The sequence below is a fragment of the Leucopleurus acutus genome (assembly GCF_964270905.1).
Source record: "Leucopleurus acutus genome assembly, chromosome: 15".
Taxonomy (NCBI): Eukaryota; Metazoa; Chordata; class Mammalia; order Artiodactyla; family Delphinidae; genus Leucopleurus; species Leucopleurus acutus.
In genome coordinates, this window is record NC_139157.1 from 32,816,068 (window position 1) to 32,840,396 (window position 24,329).

Below are 24,329 nucleotides of genomic sequence, written 5' to 3' on the forward strand. Positions count from 1 at the left end.
CCAGGCAGGCTGACTCTGGAACCCACGCTCTAATCAAGGATATACTACCTCCAGTGCTATGAAATATTTTGTGTGTGTCTCTCTGTCACACAAACACATATACATGTAATCATATTAGATATGCACATTTGCATGATGTTTAGAAACAATTTTAATTATGTATTACTGGTTTTAAAAAATAGGATACCAAATTGTATGCATGATATGCGATCTACTATGCAAAATGCAAATAAAAGGGGCTGAAAATCAATATGGTTGCCTCTGTGTGGTGCTATGGTAGGTGGCTTTTATTCTTGATTCTGTAGACATTTCTGTGCTAACTTTTCAACTGAAAACACGTGCCATTTTATAAACAGGAAAATTAAAGGAGAACAGATATATAAAAGAAAGTAATCCAAGGAAGATATAAGGAGAAAAGGTTTCCATAGACAGGTGACTGTAAGGCCAGCAGGTCCGGGGAAGGGCCCAAGGGAGCCAGACGGAACCCCCGCCAAAGTGGCTGACGCAACCGACACCTGACATTGCCACACCACTCGGCCCCGGTCTTCCCGCTCCCCGAGGGGCGGAACCAACGGCTCTGAGCCTGATGTAACCAACACCTGACATTGCCACAACACCACCCAAGAGATTACCAAAAAAGGGCTGCTTCACACAGCAAGCGCCTCCCCTGCGTCCACCCCTATAAATTTTGTTCGCGCCCGCACCCGGGCGCGACTTCTCTGGCCCCTTTCTCTCGGACCAGTGAACCTCGCCCAGGAGCATTCCCAAATAAAGCTTGTTTAAGCTCTCCTCCGTTTCTTGGTGCCGTTCCTTACAGTGACCCTTCCTTTAATTCTAGCAGTAGAGTATACTAGATATCCTGAATAACCTTCGTTCTGAAAATGACTAAAAACACAGCGTTAAAATGAGAAAGCAACGGGATATAAACACTTACATATGCCGGAACTGGGGTGGGTGCAGGTACGGCTGGGGTGGGAACTGGCTCTGGCTGGATAACTGTTTCAGCTGGAACTGCTCCATCTTCATCCTCAGGTGGTTTCTGATGGGCACAGCGACCGATGTCTGCATTTTTGAAGGATACAGGCTGTGCAAAGTCCATAGGGCTACGGGAATATAATTAAAATTCAATACTTTCTCCTATTTTTCATTGTCCTGCTTCCTTACCATGACATCGAATTTCCCCTTTCCCATTTTAAAGGTCATCAGTGCAATTAAAAAAAAAAAATCTAACCTGAAGATCTTCACTGTTTCCTTCCCCCTATGGTTTTAGATAGTGTAGATGCAACAGTGATGCTCATACCAAAAAAAAAAAAAAAAAAAAAAAAAAAAAATTAGTAACAAGGAGATTCACTTACACAGAGTTTATAACGAGGTTCCATATACAGCCTTCAAAAGGAGGAATATTTCTGAGTGGGGGAGGTTGAAATTCAGGTGGAGCACCCCCGACGAAAAGCTTTTTAACTTCTATCGCCTGTTCTACTGTCAGATTTTGCACATGCCTTCTGTCTTCATCCACTTGAACAGTAAAGATGCTGATAAAACATTGAAAATAAGTATAAAACACACAACGTCCGACACAACCGGAAATCCAACTCTTTCCTGCCACCCCGCACCCCTCCTTCCTGAAGCTTCTAAGAGAGCCAAGTTTGACGATTAGGGATTCGACACTAAGCACACAGTACTGTTTCTCAGGATCTCATCCCTCTGCCTCCCTTGTAAATTCTCCTTGAGAGCTTCCGGAAACAAGGCAATGGTGCAGCTGCAACACTAGCCTCTGGTGGTGGTTGACAACAGCGGCCTTACACGTGAGCCTGTGGAGCAGAGGCTTCCGTAAGGGGTAGTAATGTCTACTCGCAGGAGGCTCAGTCGGTTTAGCACAGCATGGGGTCACGTTTTGTTTCGCTCTTTCTTTCTTGCTTTGTGCTAGCTCTTATCTCCTTGCTAGGGAACAAACTGTACCCCTGAGAGCTTAGATTGCAGGAATCAACAGCAAACACTTACAGGATGTTTTATAAAGAACGTAGCTGCTGGCTTTTGAATAGAAGAGGCAGGCCAGAATACCATGCTAACTGTTCTCGGCAATGATTTTCCTTAGTGGCCGTTTCATTAATTTCCCTAATTTGCTTATGAGAGAGAACTCACACATTACTAATTGAACACCTCATGCTACTTATTCACTCTGTGGATCCTGGAGCACAGAATCAGGAGACAAAGAATTCTGCTGATGAAAATGACCAAAGGCATTTTCTCTTTTGTTCTAGAAGCAGATTTTAAACTTTAGTCCCAGTAGTCAGCATGGGGCTCTTAGTCATAAGTGTTAGTCAATAGCCCGAGGATCATGAATGGATTGCTGAAAACTTATTTCACATCTGGGGAGAAAACCCTAAGTACTCAGGTGGAAAACTCAGTTCCAAAATGCCATTTTACTTGATTTTAGAAAGAAGAAAAACCACATGTCAAATTAGAAACAATAAACTAGGGCAAAGATGCTCTGAAAGGGCACTGAACAACTGGCCCACTTTGGGACAATTCAAATGTAAGAGAATAAGACAAAGAATAGACATTGCTGTGGCTCAAAATGTCATTATTCAGGAGGTGTAGAGGGAGCAGGTTGGGTTTAGTTTCAAAGGCAAAGTAGGGGAAATGATACATTGATGTTTTGCCAGACTCTGGGCCAAGGACCATAGCAATGGTCCTTTCTTACTGGATCATAGGGTGGAGATGTAGAATGAGCCTGAGCTTTCAGAAGGAACAGACTGGAAGTAAGCACTAGTATGGAAGCTTACTAGCTGTGTGACCTTGGGCCAGTTACTTAATCTTGCTCAGTCTCATTTCATTCAGTTATAAAATGAGGATAAGAACACCTATTTCGAACCATGGAAAGCATTAACTAAGGCATTGCGCTGAGTCTGTATTACTTAATAAGGGCATTGCTAGAAGACTATAGCTGAATCCAGTTTGTATTTTACATCCTAGGAGCATCAAATCTAGGTCATTTATTTAGTTCTTTGTAAATAGGGATATTACCTACATGTCCTCTCTGATTCTGGAGCATTTCCTTTTTAAAAAGTATTTATTCAAAAACTCTTTACTGTGGACCTACTATGTGCAAAAAGCATTATAAGAACCATTACATTACTATTAGTATTGTGATAGGTCAGCTGAATTTCCTTAAAATTTCAATAGTTGATTCTTGAAGTTTTATAATTAAATATTTTATTACTTAAATTCTATTTATTTGTATGGAATATGGATCTAAGATTTTTTTCAAACCACCACCAAATGAACTGCGTACATGGTAAAAGATATTAAGAGAAGTGCCCTGATATTTGCAATTTACATGAGAAACAAAATCTGAAATTTTTTAAGTTGATGGTAAGAAAGAAATATTTGGGTTGCACTGTCCAAACCATGATCCCTTTCTGGAAACCTCAAGTTACTCCTGAAATATTTGCTACAACTGTGTGGTCTTTAGCCTAATTCTGTACCTGTGTGTAGAATGCTTTCACGTAGGAGAATACCTACTTGCCTAAACGTCTACTCCAGGCTCTTAGGATTTACTGTTTTCGTCCAGTTAGAACTACTGGCCACTGAGGTGGACTCCAGGTGGAAGATCAGAGGACCAAGCAGTTACAAAAGGCAGAGGTCACTGGAGTACTAGGAAATTAGATACCAAAGTGAAGGGAGTGGAATTTTTGCAGAGGAAGGGGTAGAAAAGGAGAGAGAATGTGGGAGGATGGGTAAAGAGAGGCAGAGGGAGAGAAAAGGGCAAGAGTAATATTGAAAAGTTTGCCTCTCTATTATGAGGTGGTATTAATGGTATTAAAATTGCCTTCTTATCCAGAGTTTTAAGAAAAGAGATAACAGTTGACATTTATGGTCTAAATAGTGTTGGAAGAAAGCAAATATTTCCAAGTTAACAGGAGTATCATAATCAACATGAGGTAATACAAATCTCTGAGGTCACAAAAAGGGTAAGAATAAATAGCGGGTGAGCACAGATGGGGGTGTTAAAGTCAAGTATATCTGGGTTTAAATCCTGCCTCTCTTATTTACTAGCTATGTGATTTTTGGCAAATTAGTTAATATATCCTCATCTGTGATGATATTAATACAGATCTCACATACATTTAGAATGACTAAAGGACATAATCTTTGTTTAGTATTTGACACACAGCATGCCATAGAATTGATATGAAGCATTAAAATTGTTTCTGGGAGATGTTCTTAGGGTCATTAGTGATCTCTAGTTAATCAGCTAATTGAAGTGCTCGCCTAAAGGATAGGTGATGATTGTTTTTTGACCTCAGAGTGCTGAATGAGACATTATGGTGCAAATGAGTTCTTGCTTTGCCACAGACTGCAGTGACAACCCACTAATATGTCCAATACATTATCCTTTAATTAACAGCCAATAGTAAAACTGTTTGTTTATATGGCCAATTAACGGAATGACCAGTTTTCAGGGGATGCACTATACACTGAACTTAATCAAATAAAGGTTGGATTGATGGCCAACAGCTGTGAAGCTGGCATAATAAAATACCCTTCTTGAAGAGACACACCTGTTAAAAGGACACCTTAGCATAACATCATAATGCACTTGAGAATGTCAGAATTCTTTCTCTACAAAATAACATATTTGGGTGATTCTTTTGTCAACTATATTTGTCAGATCTGCATTTGCTTCTTGAAGTTATTTAAAATTCAAAGACTTTAGAAAGTCTTTCCTACAATGAGAAGGACTAACATTTGGCAAAGGACCTGAAATCTAGTCTAGAAGACATGTAAAATCAGTATTCTAGAGCATTCCCTAAGATTCAGATGAGAAAATTCATTTTGCATTTCTCTTCAGAGACTATGACCGCAATATGTGCCTATAAGATTAGTAAAAGTTCTTAGTTAGTCCAAATACTGATCCCTCATTTGTCTTAATCATGGTTTCTAAACATCTCAGTTAGAAGATATCTGCAAGAAGGCTTAGTATCAATTCATCCCACAACCTAATGCTCTATGTAATAGAAAAACATGAACCAAGGAGAGCTTCATCACTTACTTAGAAGAAAAGGCATTCTTATTACTTAAACTGTTATCCACACAAGAGGATGATTAGAAAATGGAGGTCTTTAAGTACAGAATAACATCTGCTTACTTGAACTTTTCCTACACATTCATACTGTTGTTGTGTTTAAAAGTAGTCTCTGTGTTTTGTGGTTTCATCAGATTTGCTTTCCAGTTCTCTTCTGTTTCTTCAGTCTAATAAAATGGATTGCGGGTCTGGAGGTCTGAAGTCTCTGGGTTTCTGTTTTCTTTTTCTCTAATTGTTCTTCTAAGTTCATTACCTCTCTGAGTTGTCATACAACATTTTGATGGAAAAAAAAACAAATGACTTCCCCAATAAAGTCAGTATGAAGTACTGTAGCATTCTGAAGAAATGAGAAATCAGCTTATAACACTAATAAGCAATTCCCTGACTCAGGGCTGGGAAGCAGGTGCTCTGGTGGATCAGCAGAAAGGCAGCCACCGTGCACGGATGGCAGGACAGCAGCCTTCTCCCTTCCCTCTCTCAACTCTGTTCCCTCATGGAGCCGTCCCGCAGGGACCCAGCACACCTTGGCGGCGGGTGCGGGGGTAAGGGCCGGGGACGAGGCATGCGCAGAACCGTGCTCCGTGGGTCCTGCAGCCGCGGGCCGCGCTCTGTATCTGTGACAGATTTTTAAGCAGCCGCCATAACTGCTTTGGAACCTGAATGAAACAGCAGCTGTCAAAGGCTGGCGGCTCCAGCGGAGCTGTTCTGTGCGTTTCACCACGCGCATGCCCTCCTTGAGGAGAGAGTATTTGAGAGGTGAGGAGGGAGTTTTCTCATCTATGCTTCAGAAGATGCATTTGGTTTTTCCAAAGGTGGAGAGGAGAACCACCTAGCATAAAAACGTTAAGAACAAAACTCCTAAGGGTCAAGGGAAATGAGGTTCCCGAAGTATGAAATATAAAGAAGATGAAATTAAACTACTTGATAGTTTTGCAATGCATCGTATGTCCATACACACAAAGGTCCAGTAAAGGACTAAGGCGAGCAAAGGAGTTCGCGTTAGTTATGACAGTACAGTCAGTCGTTAGGACTATTGTTACCCTCTAGTTCTCTCTACATGAACAGAATGTTCTCTCCCGTCGTGAAACAGACTCGGCTCTGGTTTGACGGCAATTTTCCTCATTGTTCGTGCCCCTGTGGAGAGATGCACTTCCAGACGACCCTTGTTCAGGAATATCGCATAATAGGCCTGCAATAGCAAATGGTCATTGAAGATTAAAGAGGAGTCTCATCTATGACTTAGCTTAGTTCCCTGACAGAACTGCGTATTCATCCGCTCTGAGATCTTACCTGAGAAGTTAAGACTCAGTATTTTCTTAAAAAGAGTATTTAAAGCAGCTGGAAATAGCTTTTTAATCATTTACCATTTTTGCTTGTTAGATGATGTGGCAAGTGGAGATAGTAACATAGCAGTCTCTGCAAAGCAGATCTGCAATGCTGAAAGGAACAGTTGTGCTGGCACTGGGCTTCTAACTCACAAATCCCATCAGGAAATAAAGAGTGTCAATAAAATCCCTCTCCCTTGTATTCACAAACAGACAGCTAGCTTCTGGGAATGAGGTCTGACTCCCAACCTCACGGCATTCTGAGTGTTTAGATTTCAATTCGTTCTCAGGGCTGGTGGAATAGATTGCTATCAACATGTAACTTGTCTCCCACATTTAGAAAGAAGGAAGACAATTTTTCATCCACAAACAGGACTGCTTTCTTTTTGCCACTGTTACTATAGAAACACTATGGTTTTGAGATCAGTTTATGAACCCCAGGGAGCTTGAATGCAGTCCTTGTCCCCAAAGCTGACGCCACGCTTGCTCCCTTTCTTGTGGAGCAGGGGGGTGGCACCTGATACACGGTGATCACTTGGTCCTCCGCGAGTCACCTGAGGTAGTGGAGATGGTTTCATTCAAACATCATAACGTCTCCAATAACTTACAAAATCGTCTGTGCCGCGTCGTGTCCACCACAAAATGGCCAGAGGATCTGGATTAGTGCCATTCATCAAAAGGGGCAGCTGCCATCTACTCAATTATAATTTTTTTAGCTGACTGAGTTCTCAAACCCCTTTAGCAGAACGTAATCACAAATGACCCTATGGGTATCAAAACTGGTAGCTTTGAAAACTAAAGTACGTCATTTAACCAGTATCGATTCTACGACAGACATGAACTGCTTAACATTGTTTCCTCTTTCAGATAGCATTGACAATGAGATTTTGAAAACTAGATACTCATTATCATTAAAATGCTGAAACATTAACATGTTATTTCTAATTTACTTTGTACTATAGTGCTTAATATTTTCTCATTTTAATTGTTTTTATGGGAACATGTTTTATTTTAAGAACTATCCTGCAAGCTGATGACTCAAGTCCATTTATTTAGTTCTGATGAGGAGAAATCTGGAAACGATGGCTGGTGCTCAATTATTTGACTGTGACCTAGAAACACATATCCTTTAGTGAAACCTATTTCAGAATGTTTGATCTGGCCCTCTTATTATAACTAGCTTATCATTTGTAGCAGTGAGAAAATAATTTAATTTTTATGATTAAAACATAAAGGCTTTAAGAGAAGTTATATTTTATATTTATTCAGTGCTTATGCATAGTAAAAAATGAGATAAAATACCACTTTTTCTCCCTCTACTCTTCAAAAAATATTTTTTGTTTTTTTTCTTCCCAAAGAAATCCTTTTCTTCCCTAAGGTCAAAGGTTATCCTTTTATATTTTCTTCTAAACTTTTAAAACTTTTTTCCTTTCATATGTAAGGCTTTAATTCATTGGGAATTTATTTTTCTGTCTGGCATGAAGTAGAAATTAGTTCATTTTTTTCTGTATGGATAACCAATTGCCCCAGAATCATTCACTGAAAGGGCCACTTTTTCCCTAATGATGTGCAATGCCACCTATTGCCAAATGTTGTTTCCATCTATACCTGGCTCTCTGTTCTGTTCCACTGACACAGAGTTATCCATGAATTAACACCATACTCCCATGGTTCAAAACTCTAGCTTCTAATGTGCTGATATCTGCTAGGACAGTCCACCAACTTATTCTTCTATTTCAGGAGTTTCTTGGGCTCTTGATCTTTGATATAAATTTTAGAATTAGCTTGTCCTGATTTACAAGAAGATAAGGGTATTTTCATTGAAGGTGAATCTACATATCACTTTGTGGAGAACTGATATATTTTTAACACTGAGTCTTTCCATTAACATGTTGACTTTAATAAGTAGTCTGATGTAATTTTTCAATAAGTTTTGTAATTTTTTCCATATAGGCCTTACATTTTTGTTATATTTATTCTTAAATTATATACTTGTTCTTGTACTATATTTACTTGTTCTTTTGTTATTGTATTGGCTAAGACTGATATAGTGATAATATTCATCTTTTCTTGGGCTTGATTTCATAGAAAATGTTTATAATGTTTTCCTATCAAGAAGCCCCATCCTGTTCTTAGTTTATCAAGTCTTTTTTTGTTGTTGTTTTTAATCAGGAATGGTTGTTAAGTTTTACCAAAAGTTTTCTCTGCATTTATCAAAATGATTATATGATTTTAGATTTTCTAATATCAAGCCACCTTTGTATTCCTGAGATATTGCAAATTACTCATGGTAATGCATCTTTGGATTTTATTTGCCAATACAGCTGACCTTTGAACAACACGGGGCGCTGACCCTCCGCACAGTCAAAAATCTGAGTATAAATTATAGTCAGCCCTCCTTATACGCAGTTCCTCCGTATCAGATGTTCTGCATCCTCAGTTTCAAGCAACCTCGGATCGTATGGTACTGTTATATTTACTATTGAATAAAACCCGTGCATATCTGGACCTGTGCACTTCAAACTTGTGTTGTTCAAGGGTCAACCATATTTTGTTTAGTGTTTATTTTTTTTGTGGGGGAAGAAAATGGTATTATTATATGACTACCCATTACTAAATTTTAAATGCTAAAAGTGATTTTAAAAAACGTATAATTACAAACAACACAACCTGATTTACAAGAATGCATGCATATTTAAGGCTATATTTGTAAAGCACTCTGTGCTTTGGCCATGGCATACTGGTAATTCCTAAGAATGCTTTCACTGAGAAAAATGAGATTAAATGGAAAAATGTATATCTTTAAAAATGTGACTGAAAGTATTGGAGGAATATCCATGCAGTAAAGAGTTATGGTGCCTAGATCAGGACAACTAAGAGACAGCTTTTAACAGAATCAAATGGCTAGGGAGTATGAAAACTAAAGCTCACAGCCCTACAAAACAGACACTGTGTAGGCTTTATTTTAATGTCACTAGTGTCCATGCCTGTGTTGGTTGTGTTCTCTTCACCTCCTCCTGCCCAGGTCCATTCTCTGCCTTCTCTCTGTCCAGAGAGGGTGCAGCAGGTTAGGTTCCAACAGACTGCATCACATTAGCTAGTGAAAATGGGAAGCTGATCCTAAAAAAATTAAAATTAAAATTTAAATTTAAGGGACTCCATCTGGTTATCTACAGATCTGGTAGGAAATTGGATTTAGAGAGAAGATTAACACAATGTGAATGTATTTTAAGCTTTCTCTCTTTATATATGCAAAACCCATATGAAATATGGATGTAAATACAGGTGTGTCTGCACCTAGAACTGACCAACAGGAAAATCCTAGTGGAGATCATTGTCCTAAGAAGATGATAGTGGAAATAAATGATGCAAATCAAAAAATATAAAAACAATTTATAAACTGTAAATGCTTCACCTGAGTCTCTATAAAATAATTATTTTATATAAGCATTAGGGAAAATGCATTATTAGCTAGGTGTGAGGGTACCTGTCCAGTTTGCCTTCGTTTTCTCCTAGGTGGCGCTGGTGTCCCTCCACTTCCCAAGAGAATAATACCAGACTCATTCTTGGTGCTGAAGGACAGGTTGATTTCTGTTCCTACATCAATAGGCACAGGGGACAGCTCTACAAAACCAGGCTTCGGGAAGCTAACTGTGTAAACGTTCTTTGGGTAAAAGGAAAGAAGGGAAGAAAGCATTAGAAATAAACATTTAAATTAATTTCTCCATCTCACTCATCCTCCTCAATGCACTCAACGTTACTATGAAATACAGTGTCATTTTAGAACACATAAAAACCCACAGTTACATGGAGGGCTTAAGAGCAACCAAAGAAATATTATTTCTAGCTGTAACTGAATTTTCTGAACAGTTTGAGTTAAAATAAAAATTTGGGCCTCTGCTTTTATCCTAGAACTTTTGATTTGAAATATAAAAGGTTATCACTGACAGGTAACATTTTCTTTTGGTTTAAATCTGTCTTGCTAAGTCTCCCTTGAAAACTCTCTAACTGATCCCTGGAATAACACCTACCAACTAACTGCTTATGTTTTATAGCTGAGTCTGACCATGGTCTCTGTCTGCATTCTTCCTCAGTGAAGAGCCCAAGGTAAAGATGTTTGCTGCTCTCAAGTATATAAAGACACTCTAGTGGAATTAAAAAAAAATCAGATACAATCTATATCTTAAAAATAAATAAACCAAATATTTCTTAGTCTGGTTTTCTTCTCAGAATGAAAGTAGTATCATTGTCCTTGCTGATAATAAAATTAAAACAGTAACATTTTAAACGGTAACAAAGTGCAAAAGGGAGAAAGTAAAAATCACCCCCATTCCAAAGCTGTGTAGAAGCATATAGCTTTTTCTAATCCATTCATTCATGCATGCATGCACGCATGTTTTCATTCACTCACTTTATCTTTTACACCTGCCCTCTTCCTCTCTCCTCCTGTCTATATTTAAACTGAATCATGACAGGCACGTTCATTTGTAACTTCTCTTTCTCACTTCACATGTGGAGGATATCTCTCTGTCAGTAAACACAGATCTCATCATCACTTATAATGGCAGGAGGTCATTCCATTGTATGAATGTGCTAGGACTTATTTAAGCATGGCCATGGAGTCGGGCATTTAGAGTGCTTAAAACATTCATTTAAAAAGTCCTGGATTTGGCTGGAGTGAAAACAAGGGATCCTTTAATGCAGGTTATTTTCCTCCACAGTGTTTCAGGCCCAGTTAAATGTGTTGTAAAAATGTATAATCTGTTTTTGATTCCAATTTTCAAATCATAGAATTTTGGATACTTCAGATAAAACTACTGTGCAGACTTTTCAATATTTATCAAATATTGAACTTTCTGCATCATATTTTAGTTGCAAACAATTCCCAGTTATTGAAAAGTGCCTTTACAGAATCATCATTTCCACACATACAGGCTATCCATTTTCTGGACAGTTTTCCATCCTCATGCATATATCTTTTGCATGTGGATGAGAGTTAGGCTTTGGAAGATTAAAACTCTGAGTAAAAAGAGGCTAGTATGGATTCTTAGAGATTTGATTCTGTATGTACTTCCTTTTTCCTCATTCCCAAGCTTCTCAGGGTGGATGTCTATGGCTAATTCCAACTTGGAGACTGTAACTAGGCACAGTGAAGACCCTGAAAGTTCTGTTTCAGTCTTTAACCTCATGGCTCAGTGGTGATTTACTTTTTCTTTTTCCCCAAATCCCTTCATCTCCTATCACAATGCTTTAACATAATCTTAATTGGAGGAAGCAGCTAAAATGAATAGTTGTGTCACATCAGGGTAATTAAAAATTTGTAAGTATGATATATTTAACATTTTCTTTTTAAAACAAACTCATCACTTTTAGAATTCCCATAAAACTTTTACTAATATTTGCTGATGACTGTTGGATCTTGTTTACAGATATAATAAGAGAGCAGCGCTGTGACCTGTGTTCCTCTCTCCTATGGACCAGCCTCTACTGAAGAGTCAGTGCAAAATAGTCAAGTGGTATCAGGAAGCTTCTGGGCTGCTTTGGCAATAAAGAAAAGATACTGAAGATACATGATAACAGGGTACTTTGCAGTCTCGTCAAAGCCAAGTCTTTGTAGATGGTTCCCACTATGTGCCATCTTCAAAGAAAAGGAGGTTTGACTTCTAAGCTGTGAACAAGATTCTATGCACTAATGATCATGGTGTAAACTATTACTTGCTACTCGTGTAAACTCCTAACACATTTCAGAAAAATAATTTAAGGCTACTAATAAAGCTATATAAAATACATGAAGATAAACTAAATCTAATATAGATGACAAAAATGAGGCAAAGAGATAAGTAGTGTGGGAAAGGAAGAAGGAACCAGAAAAGGGATTAATATTAAAAATACATGCTATGAAGTGCTGTACGTGTGGGAAACTTGTTCACAATTTGGGGTCTCTATAATACTGTTCTCCTAAGTTCAGCTGATCATGAAAACTTATAGAAGTACTTCCATCTTGCTTTATCATTTATGCATAGCTAAGACTAGGGTCAGTAGGAATTTAAAATATATTAACAAGGACTGGTCCCTGTAATAGACCCAACCTAAGTAAGTGAAATCCGATATGAATGTATTTAGGAAGTCATTAAGAAGAGACCAACCTCCAGTGAACATCCTTTGGTAATACCAACATAATCAGGGCTGCTAAGTATATTATATGGAGTTCTTGAAATTTCAATATCTCTGAGGCAGCCAGAATATTTCTTCAAATTTACTTCCGGCCTGTTGAAAAGTTAAATGGAAAACAAAAGCAATATCATTAGGGCAATGGTGGTATAGCGTGTGTGCCTAGTGGATGAAAGCCACATGGAGCAAAGTGCTGCACAGGCAGGCACGTCTCTCAGACTGTGCACACACACACACATGTACCCAGAAAACTATGCTTCCCAAATTACTGCACAGACAGGCATGTCTCTCAGACTGTGCACACGTGCACACATGCACCCAGCAAACTATGCTTCCCAAATTACTGCACAGACAGGCACGTCTCTCAGACTGTGCACACGCACACACATGCACCCAGCAAACTATGCTTCCCAAATTGCTGCACAGACAGGCATGTCTCTCAGACTGTGCACACGGGCACACACGCACCCAGCAAACTATGCTTCCCAAATTGCTGCACAGGCAGGCACGTCTCTCAGACTGTGCACACGCGCACACACGCACCCAGCAAACTATGCTTCCCAAATTGCTGCACAGGCAGGCACGTCTCTCAGACTGTGCACACGCGCACACACGCACCCAGCAAACTATGCTTCCCGAATTGCTGCACAGGCAGGCACGTCTCTCAGACTGTGCACACGCGCACACACGCACCCAGCAAATTATGCTTCCCGAATTGCTGCACAGGCAGGCACGTCTCTCAGACTGTGCACACGCGCACACACGCACCCAGCAAACTATGCTTCCCGAATTGCTGCACAGGCAGGCACGTCTCTCAGACTGTGCACACGCGCACACACGCACCCAGCAAATTATGCCTCCCGAATTGCTGCACAGGCAGGCACGTCTCTCAGACTGTGCACACGTGCACACACGCACCCAGCAAACTATGCTTCCCGAATTGCTGCACAGGCAGGCACGTCTCTCAGACTGTGCACACGCACACACATGCACCCAGCAAACTATGCTTCCATTAGCTACTGGTTGGATAAGTGGATATGAGCACCATCCTGCACAAGGAGTCTTTATGTACTTCTTCTTCCTCTCCTTTTAAAAAATCTTCTCACCTATTGCATTTAAATACAAGGTACAGGAATTAACTGACTTCTTATGAAGTGCTTCATATGCATAATGAAATGTGTTTCTTTTTTTCCAACAAAGGGCAGAACTTGTATGGGACAGCATAATCAAACTACATACTGACAAAGTTAAATAAAATCTTGCTCAAAATTAAAAAAATATCTGGAAACATTGATTTTGAAAAGATGATATTTTCATTGAGACTTTTTTTTGGGGGGTGGTTAGCTGAAGAATAAGATAATGTCATATTTCTCTTTAAAGATTTTAAGTCAAATAAAACCTGAGAAACATTCTTTTGGATTACATAGTCCAAAAAAAAGATACTTTAAGATTAAGTTTACAGATTGACCCTAAAGTCCTCATTCTGTATTGCAGCAGTAACAAAATAAAGCAACCAGAGTCACGAAACATACATTTAATTTTTCCAATAAGGTTGAAAATGGCTTCAGTACCCAAATGACACTTGAATGTTTACTTTTTGCTCACTACTTCTTAAAAAGGGATAAACTTGCTAGCACGTAGTAAGTGCTCAATAAACATAAGCTAGCAGGATATTAATGGTGATGACACCTCTTTCATCTATAGCAGCACTGTCCAGTAGAACTTTCTGTGATGATGGAAATATTCTTTTCTGCACTGTCCAAATCAGTAATTAGTAGCCATATATGGCTGCTGGCACTTGAAAAGTAGCTTGTGCCAATGAGAAACTGAATTTTTATTGTTATTTATTTATTTATTTATTTGGCGGCACCGTGCGGCATGCAGGGTCTTAGTTCCCCGACCCGGGATCAAACCCGTGCTCCCTGCATTGGGAGTATGGAGTCTTAACCACTGGACCACCAGGGAAGTTCCATTTTTAAAAAAATTTTCTTTATTTTAAATTTAAATAGCCACTGTGGCTAGTGGTTACCATATTGAATAATGCAGGTCAACAACAATAGAAAAAGTAACACTTTTCTTTATGTTAATAAGCAACTCTAAAAACTGTCCAATCAACACCAAGATATTATATTTATTTGGATAATGATTAATTCTCTCCTCACTGTCCCATGATGGCAGGATTCCTTTTTTTTGTCTTAATAAAAACCACATGACATGAGGACAAACAGGTAGGAAAGCAAATCAGACCCTGGGAGTGTGTATCAGGTGATTTATGTCATGCTGGGTATTTGTTCTACTTGTTTCTCTCTGTCTGGGACTGTTTTATTTTCTTTGATCATTTCCACTTGTTCCCAAGGTCTTCCCCTTCTGTTCAATTAGCTGGGTATTACAAAAAACATGCCAACTGGAGAGTGAGAATCTTGCTTATATTCTTCTTGTATAAAGTAAAGGAAATGGGTGGACTTCATTCTCAGTGTTCATTTGCTTCCATGTTCGCTTAGAGGAAGACTGATTTATCACAAGTTTCTCAAAGGTCTTATCAATCACTCCTACACAAAATAAATCACTCCTACAAGTTATACACTTCATTGTTTCAGGGAAATACAAAGAATCATTTCAAAACCCAATGATTTAGCAAGCTCAACATTATGAAAATCACAGGGTATAAGTAATCACATATGGTGATCAGATTCCTAATGAAAACCACAGGCCACTGTTTCCTCTGTTTGCCTCAGAGACAAAATTACAAAGCTACACAGTGTCATTCCAGAGTTTTATTAGCATATATTTTCACTGAAAGCCAACCTCTGCTTTTCAGCCATCTCAGCAAACAGCACTTGATTGGTCTTATAACTGTATCGTGATTAAACAACTTGGATTGTTTTTTTCACACTTTCATTTCTATATAGTCTGGTTTCTGGTATTAAAAGTCTAGCCTTTGCTTTAAAAATTTCTTAGATCAGCTCAGCTTCATTATGTCCTTTCGGGAAATTTGGCACCATTAGGTTTTGAAATACCAAAACACTCAGCTGTAGCTCTAGCCAGAGTTTGATCAGCCACTTACAGAGGCCTGCTGCTTACAACTTCCACGCTAAGACCTCCTGCCTACAAATAGGAACTGAAATGCTCCTGAGAAGCTAGGATGACTGTCCGCAAGCTTCCTCGTCATTAATGCAAACACTTGTTTCACATATAGTATTTCCAGAGAAATACTGACGCCATAGCTAAATTCTAAATAAACATGGCAAGAAAGAAGCAGCTTTGTCAAGAGGTGCAAGGGCCATGTTAACACTTGCATATTTGCAGGCTTGCAAAAAGCAACCAGGCAGTAGTACGCATTTGGGAGCACAGGTTGATTGTTCAGCAGACAGTACGGTACCTGGGAGACCAGAGTCTGAGGTTCAACCCAAGAGACCAGTTTGTTCCCCGGAGCTAGATTTCGCCCATAAACCTGTCCAGCTGCCCTTAGCGTGTGCTGCTGCATGTGTGCACCTGGCGGCGCTGTGCGTGGGCGGTTGAACAAATAAGCAGAGCAACTTTGTCATCACGGCTGGTGAACAAGTCAAATTGCAGTGATGGTGGGGAAGCAGCAGCATTTTTATAAGCAAAGGGCAGCATGAGCACTATCTCAGAATGCACTACTTGTTCGTGAAATGTACTGTGAATAAAGCTGCATAGGTGTCACTCTGCTTCTGCATCACTGCTTTATCTAAGAAGCCACATTTACCCAACCCATGCACTTGAAGAAGGCATGCATAAATTTAAATTTTACCTTGCTTTCATACTAGGTCAAAGGGAAGAGAAAAAAAAATGATTTACTTATAATTGCATTTTCATTTAGTAAAACAATAAACCTTAATCATAAATCTTTTAAAAATGAAAGCATTTCATAGAGATCTACAAAGGAAAGGAATATAAAACATGAACAGAAAAGAAAACAGACATATACCCCTGACTACAGTGAAAATAGAGTCCAACGGTGACCATCTCCCACACTATTCTCTTGGAAAATTTTAATTTGGGAATTGAATTTAAAGCACTCATATTTATCATTCTTACAAATGGGAAAATGCCCAAGTGCTGCTATGCTGTAGTGTTCATGAGTAGCCTGTAAGGAGAGCTTATTGCCTCTTTGAACTTAATTCGAACTTAATATACATAAAAATAATTCATGTTCATCACATCTTTTGTACTTTATCATATTAAGATCCTGTTTGTAGGCAAAACTACAGCTAACTATGACTGCATGGCTCCTTGACTAGTCACAAATATATGTCTAAAGGCTGTTTTGAACTAAGGTGCCCTGCCATAGAAATATTATAATTATGAAATGCTGTACTGTGAGAGTAAAAATATCTTGGCAGTAAAGACTCATCAGGTATGTAGTCTGCAAACTAATACATAAACCCATCTCAATGAAGTTAACATATACACTTTTGTAGATAATTCCTAAAAATCACTTTATGGTAATTAAAGCTACATTATCACAAGGATAAATGAAGCCACCTTTGGATAGCCTTATTCTGGGTACATTTAGTTCACTCCTAGAGAATTTAGTTAGTGATCTTGCAAAGTAAATCTTAGCCTTGAACAATTTGCTGGATCCCTAGTATTTAAATAGTACCTGAAACATAGTATTGATAGATGCTCATCAAACACCTGTTGAATGGATAAATGGACTTTGGAGTAATAACTATGCCACTATTCAAATACATTTAATCTGCAGTGATTTTTCTGACCAGACACTTTAAATCTATATTCCTAATACAAATGCAATATCATGTAGATGAATGCAGAGCCAGTTTATCTGCACCATTAAAGCTTATCAACTTATACCCTGATAGACTGGTAACTGGACAGGTGCCTGGTTTACGAGTTTAGATACGGAGAGGAGCAAACCTCTGTCTGAATACTCACTATCATAAAATGAGACTGAATTTCCACTGCTCATTTGAGAAATATGAAAATAATTGACCACCGTACTTTTCAGTTATTCTGAGACACTTCCTATCGTAATGTGTCTTTTTAGAGTAGAAACACCTAGACAGGACTTTTGCAACCATCAAAAGGTAACAAACTAAACAAAACAAAAACTAAAAACATGGTGGTCTGTATTTATAGTAAACTCCTACAGGTTAGCCACATCAATTCATCCCATTCTAATTAGATTTAATTAACATTTATTGAGCACCAAATACTCTATAACTTGTATTTCTTATAGGTTGTTTTATAACAAGAAGGAAACTAATTAAATACCACATGAAATATTTTCTGACACTTTTTAGTTACTTCTATTAATTTTTTGAACTAGTTAAACTACGAGCTAAATATATCTCCCTATCTGCTCTCTACAAAACATACGTGAAATTTTAAAAAATGTTGACATGGGCACGAGAATAACTAATACCACTTTAGCATCAGGCATATGGAAAAGTTCCAAAATTATTATCATTGCTTGTGCTTAGCCATAAAATAGGTTATACTCACAGTGTCCTGGAACACTGACTAATTTTCAGAACACTAAGCAATGTCAGTACACCGTTATCTCCAGTGAATGTGCAAGGAGAAAGGCAATTACATTCAACTCCAGTTTCTACCTTTAATAACTTTTATAATTCTTTTCATCCAGTGACTGTAAGGGAAACAGTAATTCCCATACATCTCTTCAACAAAGATATCAAATTAATCTTTAGTTTTTAAATCCTGGTGGTGTTATTGTAACATGCAACATGAATTTTTAGATTAGGCCTTTCTGCAACTAAAGGTTATGACATTCCTGTTGTAATTAAACTTCAGAACTCTAGTGAGCATAGTGGCCATTTAATTAAAACTTAATCCTTAGCTCTAAATATACACCAAATTACCTCAAATTTCTCAGTGTTGGCAGACCACCAAAATATATTTTGTCATCTGCTTTCAAGTCAAGACCGAAGTTGTTTCCAGGAGATGAAGTTGCTATGTTCTCCTCCTGGTTAGTATCTATATCTACAATTGATATGTTGGCTGCAAAGGAAAGAGGAAGTTTCACTTTTTATTTGCACAATACCAACCACATCTATATCATCACTGTTCCTTCAAGATAAATTTACTTTAATTCTCAAATTAACATTGACTTTCTCAAGCACATATACTATATACAGCTATTTAATAATTGCAGAAACGACAATAACATCAATAAATACGCTGTTAAACGATCCACAAAGAAAGCACGAAAATAACAGCCTGAACACCAGTGAAGGTAAACTAACCAAGTTAAAAGAAAGAAGTGTAGATGGACAGCAGAGAACCAGTTGACATAATTTTCCATAATATAGATAGGTAGTTAGAAAATAGGGCAATATAATTAACTAATGCTAAGATAAATATCTAATTAGAAATTAGATTATTCATTAGAAATATACAGAATTTGTGGTTCCTTCTGTAAATTTCAGTATCCACAGAAGTACTGGGGTTTAAGCTCATCCACAGAGTGATGTTGATAAGATGGCTGTGCATGGAAGTGGAGAGATGGGAATGTTTGTTTTGCAAGATAATGGGATCCACATCCATTGTAAATTACATTTTAGTTGGGGGATGCTGCGTGTTTTGAGAGAGGTACCGTCTTCACGCCTTACTGCTTTTCTCTCAGGTCTCTAAAGGTTCTTCCAGTATGATGAGGATAAGAGTTCAGAAATAGAAAGGAAAAAGGAAAAAAGAGAGGCTCTTCTCTGTTTAAACTGCTTTGTTCAGAGAGCAGATGGGAACACTTTATCTCATTGATTTTACCCTCTTCATTCTTAAGAGTCAAGCTAGGCTCCTTCTGAATTATGTGCTTTCTCACCATAACATTTGCCCAGGCCCAGCCTTTAGCTGCTAAATATAGTTTGGATCCTTGATGCATACTGAGGCATTCGTTCATTAACATGACAAATTTGGCCTCTAAATCTTTGCCTGATATAAGATCTGGATTAGCAAGGGTCTAAAGATGGCCACTTGAACCAATGGATTATAAGGGCATTTCTAAATGTTTATTCTTTGGAACACTAGTTTCTTGGATGTTCCTGGGTCAAATAAATATGACAATCACTGGGTTAAGCAAAATTAAACATATGTCTTAATTTTATAGCTGCCCATATCTTTCAACATGCTAATATGTAATGGGATGCTCCAAAAGAGGGACACAGAGCACCAAGTATTTCCCAAGTTTGTTTGACCCTGGAACATTATTATTTTCTCTCAACTCATCATCTTTTAGAAGAGTGTTCTTTGAAAAATAAAAGAACTAGCAAACCGGAAAATTCCATTGTAATCTGTAGTCCTTCCATTTCAAAAGAAGTATTTTCAATGAAACCAAACATAATTGCCTTATAAAAAATGTCCAAAATAAAATACCTAAACCTATTAACACCTCAAATCCTCAAAGCAGAATTTTGTAAAAATAAACAAACAAAAAATACCTCAAAAATAAGTTCCCAATTAAAAAAATATTCAGCAAGTTAAGATTTAAAAAATTAATTACTTTCTAGCACATATTAATTTCATACACACATATCTTTTTGACCAGACTGGTGGCTGAAATAAAAACTTTTTCATACATATTCCTTCTTATCCAGATCAGCAAAGAAGTTTTCATATAGGGCTGTTGACTGGAACATGAAAATAGCCTTTTTTTCTACAGACCTGGTATGTATTTTAATGGTGTCTGTGAAAATGAGATTCTCTCTCTATCACAGGCAAGCCAGAGACTGGAGGTAGCTTTCCTTCTTATCCCTGAGTGAATATATGCATTTTTAGAAATCATTCTAAGAAAAACTGATTAAAAAGCAGAAACACAATTGAACTGAAACTCACTGGCCCAAGTGTTAGCTTTGATAGAGAGACAGAGGATGGCATATTTTTACTGATTTAAAGGAAGCACTCTACCCTATCCTTTATGAGTGATAGCAATGAAGTGGGTTCTGCTATGGAATGCTAATACTTGCTTTTATTTCTTGCCCTATTTCTTTCCCTTATAGAATAGCCATTAACATAAAAGTTTAGAGTTGATGAGTTCAGACATCATTTATGGGTAAGCAGGGAAATAAGGGTTTTATTAAATACTAGACACAGAGTAGGGGCTTAACAAGTATTTTATAATCAATGCTATAAAGGAGTTGTTATAAAGGAATTGTTTTTACTTTGGTAATTCTTTTCTTCTCTCTCTTAGTCCACTGAAAATCTAAATGATCAATCTTGCATCCATATCAATGCACTTGAGGGGATAGGAAGCACTTCTATTAGTGACTGTGGTTCCACTAACTGTCTCTCAGGGAAGGTGGGGAATCCCTCCTGAAGGAGTGGATTTGAATTTCAAGGGACAGTGGCTTTTACAAACTAGCTGAGAATAAAGCAACTAATCTGGTATCTGAAAAGGAGCAATGGCCTTACTTGAGTTCCTGTCCCACTATTCCATGGATTCTGTTCTTGCTAAAATCCACAGTGCCATCCCTACAACCAAACCCAATGGGGTCCTTTGATCCTTATCTTAATCCATATCTATGCAGTATGTGAGGTTAAAATTTCCATCCTTCTAGAATTTTCCTCTTTGACTTCCACAATGCCAACTTCTCCAAGCTTCTCTTGCCTTTCCAACGTCATTCTCAGTCTCCTTCCCCAGGACCTATTTCTTTGAACACTTCTGAAACGCTGATGTTCCCTAATGTGCTTTCATTTGGCCACTTGTCAGGTTTCAGCTCTCGGGGTAGCTCAAGTTTATATTTACTTACCATATGTTGACAACTCAGAAATATATATGCCTGGACCTGATTTTTGCCTAAAAATCCACATTCAACAGGTGAGTCACTATATACATCCCCAGTTGATATTCCAAATTAAAATGGTTCTCTTTTTCCTCCCAGATCTGTATTATTTATTTTATTTGGTGGCACTAAGACTCCCACCCAACCTAAATTAGAGTCATCCTTTCTCCTCACCATTCCACATCTTACCAATCAACAGCCCTACTAATTTCATCTCCTAAATAACTCTAATAGCTGTCCTTCTTAAAATTTTTTAAATTTATTTTTTTCTAATCTTCATTTTTTATTTTATTTTTGGCCACGCTGCACGGCTTGAAAGATCTCAGTTCCCCGACCAGGGATCGAACCCAGCCACGGCAGTGAAAGCCTGGAATCCTAACCACTAGGTCACCAGGGAACTCCCTCTGTCCTTTTTTTAAAAAAACACTTTTATCGAAGTAAAATTGACATAGTATAATTTGCCCATATTTAAAATGTACAATTTGACAAGTTTTGAGATCTCTATACATCCATGAAATGATCACAGTCAAGAAATGAACACATCCATCACCCCAAAAGTTTCCTTTTGTCATCCTTCCTTCCAGTCCCTCCCTACAAAACCCAGTCAACAAATATCCTCTATCGGCTTTCTGTGACCATATGTTAGTTTATGTTTTCTATATAATTTCACATAAATGTACTTTTTTGTCTGCCTTCTTTTACTCAGAAAAATTATTTTGTTATTAATCCATTTTGTGTGCAAATTAATAGTTCATTTTTTTTTAACCACTAAATACTATTCCATTGTGTGCATGTACAACAATTTGTATATCCATTCACCTGCTGATGGATGTTTATTTTTTGTTTTTCTGAGTATCACAAATAAAGGTGCTATGAACCTTCTGGTACAAGTCTCTGTATGGATATATGCTTTCACATATCTTAGGTGGATACTTAGGAGTGGATTGGTTGTTTCATGTGACAGGTCTATATTAAACTTTTGAAGAAACTGCCAACCTGTTTTCCAGTGTGGCTGTACCAATTTACATCCTCGTCAGCAGTGTATAAGAATTCCACTTACTTGACATCCTTGCCAGTCCTGGGTATGTTCAGTCTTTTTAATTTTAGACATTCTAGTAACCGTATAGTGGTATCACATGTGGATTCATTTTGCATTTCCTTACTGTCAAGTCCCACTGCAACTCTTATTTCAAGCCATCATTCATCTGTCTGAACTACTATTGTACCTAATTGGTCACCCTGCTTCCAGTTTAACCTGAAAATTTCCATTTCTTATTTCTCCTTTCTCTGATTATTTCCTTATAGCTCCCTTTGTGGGCTCTTCCTTTACTATACTGCTTCAATATTGCTGTTTGCTCAAGGGCTTTGGATCACCTTATTCTAGATATGACTGTTTTGTTTTTCTCATCTCTATTAAGGTACAATGATTTAAAACATGAGGATGCTTTGTAGCTATCCATCTCTGCCCCACAACTCTGCTTATCCTCAGATACGCATAACTAATTGCCTGTCAATTACACAGCTTCCCTAGGTTGCTAAGGATACTAAGAGTACCTTTAATAAAGCACATCCAAAATAGAACTCAGCATCTTTTCTAAAAAACTATGCTGCATTTTTCCTGTATCCAATAGCTTGGTAAATGGCACTGACATATTCTTTGTTATTTTAAGGAAAAAAAAAGGAGTCATTTTTGATCTCCTTTTTTAAAAAATCTTACTCTCTGCATTGAGTATATCATAAAGCTCCTCAATTTTAAAATGCTTAATATCTTTCAACTCCATTCTTTCCTATCCATTCTCACGGTTCCCTTCTCCTTGCTCCTCCCCTCGTTTTCCTGCAGACTGCAGGAGCATCTGAAATTGTCACCATCTACCCTCCAGGCTGCTGCTAAAGAAACTGTACTAAAACACAAATCTGATGGTGTCACATTCTTGATTAAAACTCTTAGTAGTTCCCTATTGATTTCAGGAAGAGTTGAAACTCATAAGTTTAGCTCATAAGGCCCTTTATAAACTGACTCTGTATTCTCTCCAGCTTCATCTGATAATTTTCTGCCAACATTCATCCCGTTAGCCTATGGATTGACTTGTAGTTCCTAAAGCATTTCCCAAAGTGTGTTCAGCCAATGCTACTATGGCGTGGAAGGATTCTGGTGATCAAAGAAGTTCGGGAAGTGTTGGATCAAACAAAGTTAAACATTCTTCTTAACTACTGTGCCGAGTCTCTAACACGCAAATGTAACTCACTCGGGAACAATGTATACAGACAACAGTATTCCAATTTATTTTATGAGTGCAAAACCAGTTTCTGTCCAAACTGAGGAGTTTCTCCAGGGTTTCCTGTTCCAAGGAAAAGCAGTTGGAACAAGATGTATAATGATGTATTATGCTCACTGAGCCCTTGAGGCTTTCATACAATGTTCACCTCTCTGAATTGTCCAAAGGTGCTTTTCACCCAGAGTGCTCCTCAGCCCCTGCTCATGCCTCAGGGTGCTTCCTTGGGGGCTGACCTCTGGGTTTGACTTTGACGTTTCTCTCTTCTGAGATTCCTAGCCTGCTCTGCAGATCTCTACATGGCAATTAGATTTCTACTCTCTAACCGTTGACTGACTTGTCCATCTCCCCCATTAGACTGCAAGTTCCATAAAGACAAGGACTTACAGACTTCACTTAGTTCTTGCAGAGTATTTACTTGGTTCTTGGCAGATATATGTTAAGTGCAAGAATGAAAGATGGTGCAAAGTTATACCTAAATTTTCATGAAATGTCACACTGGCATGTTCAAAATGAATGAAGTCTAATTATATAAACAGAAGAATCTAAGTTTCATTTGCAGATATTGGTAATGCCATAGTACATAGAATTAGCGGAATTATACTAAGATAAAAATAGCAGTCCGCAAAGACCTAATAGGCTCGGATTTCTGTCTTGGTTGTGAGATCTTATGTATATATGTCTGGGACCACAT

At 38.0% G+C, this 24,329-nt stretch overlaps 1 protein-coding gene across 1 annotated transcript in view; it reads right to left on the reverse strand.

Moving 5' to 3' along the window:
• Positions 1 to 24,329, reverse strand: part of LAMA2 (laminin subunit alpha 2) — a 603,102-nt gene that overhangs the window by 26,253 nt on the left and 552,520 nt on the right. Inside the window, exons 51-57 of the mRNA XM_082855622.1 lie at positions 18,450 to 18,588; positions 16,358 to 16,369; positions 12,561 to 12,681; positions 9,902 to 10,078; positions 6,130 to 6,278; positions 1,356 to 1,532; positions 935 to 1,103 (exon numbers count right to left, since the gene is read on the reverse strand). Coding sequence (XP_082711748.1) covers positions 935 to 1,103; positions 1,356 to 1,532; positions 6,130 to 6,278; positions 9,902 to 10,078; positions 12,561 to 12,681; positions 16,358 to 16,369; positions 18,450 to 18,588 — 944 coding nt within the window. The remainder of the gene's footprint in view (positions 1 to 934; positions 1,104 to 1,355; positions 1,533 to 6,129; positions 6,279 to 9,901; positions 10,079 to 12,560; positions 12,682 to 16,357; positions 16,370 to 18,449; positions 18,589 to 24,329) is intronic.